Raw genomic sequence first — 5,080 nt, 5'->3', positions numbered from 1 at the left:
AGAGAAGGTCCCTGTGGGATGTCCCACTGAGCTCACAGCCAGCCCTGCTCCCCTGGGAGGGCTGGGGTGCTCTGAGCCCAGCACCGTCTCACAGGCCCTGGGGACATGGGAAAACAGAAGGGGAAAACTCCTCCACAAATCCCTTTGTGTCCCCTCCAGGGTGGTCAGCAGCGGGGTGAGGGATGGACTGAGACAAGGAAGGAGGGGGAAGTCCTCTCAGATCTTGCCCTCTTCACTGGTGGCTTCCAAAAGTCTTCTCCCCCAGCCCAAGGACAGTTTTTTCTGCCCAAGAATGCAAATCACTGATGCAGATGTGACAGCCCAAGGAGGGTTCTGGTTCTCCTGGGACACTGCAGCCTCACTGTCCACACCCCCTGGGTGAGAATGCTGAAGGGCAACCCCTCAGTGGTGGGTGCAAGGCTGCCTGAGGTCCAAATGCAGCCCTCCACAGCAGGCAGCAGGGCCACCGTGGGTGCTCCCCGTCAGTGCAGGGAGGCGGCGTGGGATTCACATGCCCTCTGAACAGAGAGAAGCAGAGAAAAGAAAGAAAAAACAATGCTTGTCTCATTTGCTGCTCCTCTTGTTGTGCTCATGTGGAATGTGTTCTGGAGATTGGTTACCCGAGGTGACCAATTCCATCCACGTGTGTGGGTCAGGACTCTTGGGCAGAGAGTCATGAGTTCAGCAGTAGTAGTTAGAAGTTAGAAGTGAGTATGATATAGTACAGTGTCCTAGGGTGAGGTTATGATGCTTCTATCCCTATTTATGTGTTCTGTTTATGCTGGATATGATGTTCTGTGCATTCACGACTGGCTCTGAAGGGAGAATGTTTTGTTTTGTTTTGTTATCAGCTGCTCCCCCACGGCTGGCGGGACACAGAGACAGGACAGTACATAGTGCAGCTCTTGCTTCTTGCTCTGCCCTTACTCTTGCTCCTGCTTTGCTCCTGCTTTTTGCTCCTGCTCATTAGTCAGTTTAGCTAAGCACTCTGAATTTTCCCCGGACTGTTTTTCCTTTCCCTTTTTTGGACCCACTCAAACCTGCTCCGGACTGGGACCCGGCAAACACCGAGGGTTTGCACCTTGTGGCTGCAGCAGCTGCCCCAGCGCCGGAGGGACTGATAACAGAGCAACCACCCCAGGAGAGACTTTCTGAATTTGTCATCTTTGTCAGAGCGGTGACAGAGCAGTGTCACCTGGTATTGTTCACTTTGTGTGCTGGGGCTGCTGTGCCTGTTAAATAAACAGGTTCTTTCCACTTCTCTCTGGGGAATCCTTCCCGAACCGGTTGTGGGGAGGGGCCGTGTGGGTTTGCTTTCTGGAGGGGCCCCTTGGGAGGTTTTCTCCCAAATTTGCCCTGAACCAGGACATATAGTATAGAATGTATCTCTTTAATATAGTACAATGTAATATAATATAGCATAATAAAGTAATTAATTAGCCTCCTGATATCATGGAGTCAGATGCACATCATTCATCATTCCTCCCTGTGTCTGGGGTGGTCATAAACCCGTTAAGGTGGGAGGGCTCCCCATTGTCCTCAGGAGCAGCCCCGGGAGCTGTGGCAGCAGGAGGCTCCTCCGAGCCGCACACACCCACCTGCATGAGTCAAAGCAGCGTTAACAGCAACCACAGCATCCATCCAGGGCTGCCTCCCCCGCCCTCAGCCTGCCAGCCAGCGAGAGTCACGGCACGGGCAGCTGGGGACAGCAGCTGGGCTCCTGCCTTGTCACACGGGGCTGCTGGATGCAGGTGGTCCCTCAGGTGGGCGGATGATGGCTGGGGCTGTCCTGAGCCCCGGCATGCCCAGGGCTGTGCAGGAGGAGTCACAGCATGGGCATCTGGGGACAGTGGCTCGGCTCCTGCCCCTCCACCTTGTCACACGGTGCTGATGGATGCAGGTGGTCCCTCAGGTGGTCCCTCAGGTGGGCGGATGATGGCTGGGGCTGTCCTGAGCCTGGGCCGAGCTAGGGATGCCCAGGGCTGTGCAGGAGGAGTCACAGCATGGGCATCTGGGGACAGCGGCTCAGCTCCTGCCCCTCCGCCTTGTCACACGGCACAGGTGGCCCCTCAGGTGGGCAGGTGATGGCTGGGGCTGTCCTGAGCCTGGGCTGAGCCTGGGGATGCCCACACCAACCACACTTTCCACACTGCCCACACTGCCCACCCAGCTCCAGGGCTGTGCAGGAGCGCGGTGCCAGCGCCCGGCGAGTGGCGTGGAGCGCTGCCTGCTCGGAAGGAAAGGAATAAATAGCCCAGCCATGAGAGAGAAGCATTGGCCAAAGCCTCCCAAGAAGCCGTCTGTAGCTCCCAGCTGCAGCCCCCGTTGCCTGGCTCGGTTATCCCTCTGGGAGTGACAGCAGGGATGGCAGCTCTGCAGCCCGGCACAGACGCAAACCTCTCCCTCCTCCGCTCCTCCGAGCGCTCCGAAATGCCTTTCACCAGCAGAACAATTAGAAACCTAATTCCTATTTCTCCTGCTCAGCTAATTGTCTGTGGACAATTTGATTGTAAGAGTGCCCAGTGATGCAGAATAACCATCTTATTTCTGCTAGACATTGCCTTTGCAATTAGCGCTATTGATTGCATCGCTCTGCTCTCTCACCTGCCGGGGCCCAGGGGAGCGGCTCTCACCTGGCTCATCCCTCCCAGGGTGGCCAGGCCGTGTCCCCCCTGTGGCAGCGCTGGCCCTTGGCCACCGGGTCCTGCTGTGGGCTGGGCAGGAGGGTGAGGGCTGAGCTCCAGCTTGGCTCTGACGCTGCTCTCTGCTCCACAGGGAGGAATTTCTCCCCTCAGGGCTCACAGCCACCCAGGAGGGACCCTCCAAAGCCACCACGGAGCTCCCACTGAGGAGACATCTCTGCCTGCAAGGGACTCTAACCAGCCAGGCTGGCTAGAGCTGGGAGGGCTAGGGTTTTTTTTTTTCATATATAAAAACAAAAATTGAGATTTGACAACACCAAAAGGTTCTGGATGAATATGTCGATTATGCTGAATGGTTTGTTTGGAGGGAAAAAAAACCCAAAAGATCAAAACATTTCATTTCAGTCTATTCAGATTGAAATGTTTTGATTTTTTTTTTTTTCTCATCCAAATGACTTTGTTTCAAAGTTTCCCTTAATTTTATTTTGCTAAACATCAAAAGAGATTTCTGTGAAATGGCTGTGGTTGGAAGGAAATGCATTGGCTTGGGCACAGCCAAACCTTTGGTGTAACCACCACCCTAAAAATTCCCCCTCCCTTTTCTTAATTTATTAGAATTTCCAGGGATTTTTGTTTTCAGGCCAGCTCTAAAAGACACATGGTTGTGCTTTCACTGTCACAAAGCAGTCACAGATCCCCTGCTGTAGACAGGGGCTGGGTTGTCCTGGGGGGGCTGCAGACCTGCTCTGTCCCCCAACTTCAGCCCTCCCTGCCAGGGCTCTGTGTGGGACCCACTTTGTCCCCAGCCTGTGGCCCAAAGGGCTGTGGCAGACGCTGGTTTTGGTGCCAGCCTGGCTCTGCCTGCTCTGGGCATCACCTGGGCAGGCCCAGGGTGCCCAGGGGAAGCAGGGCTGGCAAGGAGTGGGGTCCCTGGTGATGCAGAGGGATGTGGAGGCAGCTCCCAGCTCTGCTTCAGGAGCTGGAGGAGAAGATGCTCCTCTCATTCAACCCATTGAGTCACCCCCAAACAGCCACCAGCTCCGGGCTCCAAGGCCCAGATGGCTGCAGCAGGGAAGAGCTTTCCAGAGCAAGAGGAGCCGGGTGTAAATAGCAGACTGTGCAATTAACTCCCCCCACAGCAGATTTCTGTCCCAGCAGAAGGAACAGCCAAAGTGTTCCATCCATCCTGCTGCCTCCAGGCACCTGGAGGTGCTGATGGCCACACGTGCAGGGCATTGACCCAGCTCCCATCCTGGAGGTGCTGAGGGCCACACGTGCAGGGCATCGACCCAGCTCCTGTCCTGGAGGTGCTGAGGGCCACACGTGCAGGGCATCGACCCAGCTCCTGTCCTGGAGGTGCTGAGGGCCACACGTGCAGGGCATCGACCCAGCTCCCATCCTGGAGGTGCTGAGGGCCACACGTGCAGGGCATCGACCCAGCTCCTGTCCTGGAGGTGCTGAGGGCCACATGTGCAGTGTCACAGCAGTTTCTGTCAAAGTGCCTGGCCATGAAGACTCCAGGCCCACACTCCTCTGAGGGGCACTCCTGGTGCAGGTGGCTGATCTTGCTGTTCTCATCCTCCTTGTAGTACTTGAGCACTGCAAGCTTAACCTTCTTTTTCTTATGCTTGCTCTTCTTGGGAGTAGTGTAAGACAACTTCTTCTTCTTCTTCTTCTTCTTCTTCTTCTCTTTCTTCCTCCTCCTCCTCCTCCTCCTCCTCCTCCTCCTCAGGTAAAGAATGGATTCTTGTCTAATGTTGCAGTTGGACAGTGTGTGTCCATCCTCCAGCTGCTTCCCAGCAAAGATCAGCTGCTGCTGATCTGGAAGGATGCTCTCCTATTCCTGGATCAACATTTTCTGCAGTATCAGAAGGTTCAGCCTCAAGGGTGATGGTTTTCCCCAGGAGGGTCTTCATGGAGATCTGCATGGTGAGGAGGGCAGGGGCAGCATGGGGCACTGCAGGTACCTGCAGGGCATGGACCAACTCTTGTCCTGGAGGTGCTGATGGCCACCCATGCAGGACATGGACCAGCTCCTGTCCTGGAGATGCTGCTGACCAGAAGTGCAGGGCATGGACCCAGCTCTTTTCCTGCAAGTCCTCCTTGGGGTCCCACCTCCACCTCCACAGCCTGGGCACCCAAAATTCCTACAGCCATGATTTCCCTCTGGATGGAGCATGGGACATCCCAAGACATGGGTCATCTGGGCTGACCACAGGGTGTCCCAGCAGCTGGGCACAGGGAGCAGCCTCGGGCTGGGAGAGCTGAGCAGGGAGGAGCAGCTCCAGGGGAGGGAGAGGTGCTAGGAAGGAATTAACGTCTGGATCTATAAAACACTTGGTCCCAATTATTATAATGCACTGATTAGGGGAACTCAATAGTTCTGCTGGTGGTTAATGGCAGTAATTACCCAGATATGACTACAGTGGCAATATTAA

The 5,080-nt window shown here is 55.4% G+C and overlaps 1 protein-coding gene across 1 annotated transcript; it reads right to left on the bottom strand.

The window, feature by feature from the left end:
• Nucleotides 1–1,996: 1,996 nt before the first annotated feature.
• On the bottom strand, nt 1,997–4,570 carry LOC132338659 (ubiquitin-ribosomal protein eS31 fusion protein-like). The gene is given in 3 exon segments (XM_059868397.1): nt 1,997–2,116; nt 4,015–4,492; nt 4,494–4,570. Coding segments are annotated over 3 exon segments (675 nt in total).
• Nucleotides 4,571–5,080: the final 510 nt, after the last annotated feature.

Source organism: Haemorhous mexicanus, chromosome 27 (genome assembly GCF_027477595.1).
Source record: "Haemorhous mexicanus isolate bHaeMex1 chromosome 27, bHaeMex1.pri, whole genome shotgun sequence".
Classification (NCBI taxonomy): Eukaryota; Metazoa; Chordata; class Aves; order Passeriformes; family Fringillidae; genus Haemorhous; species Haemorhous mexicanus.
The sequence above is the reverse complement of the archived record's forward strand: the minus strand, read 5'-3'. Positions and strand labels throughout refer to the sequence as shown.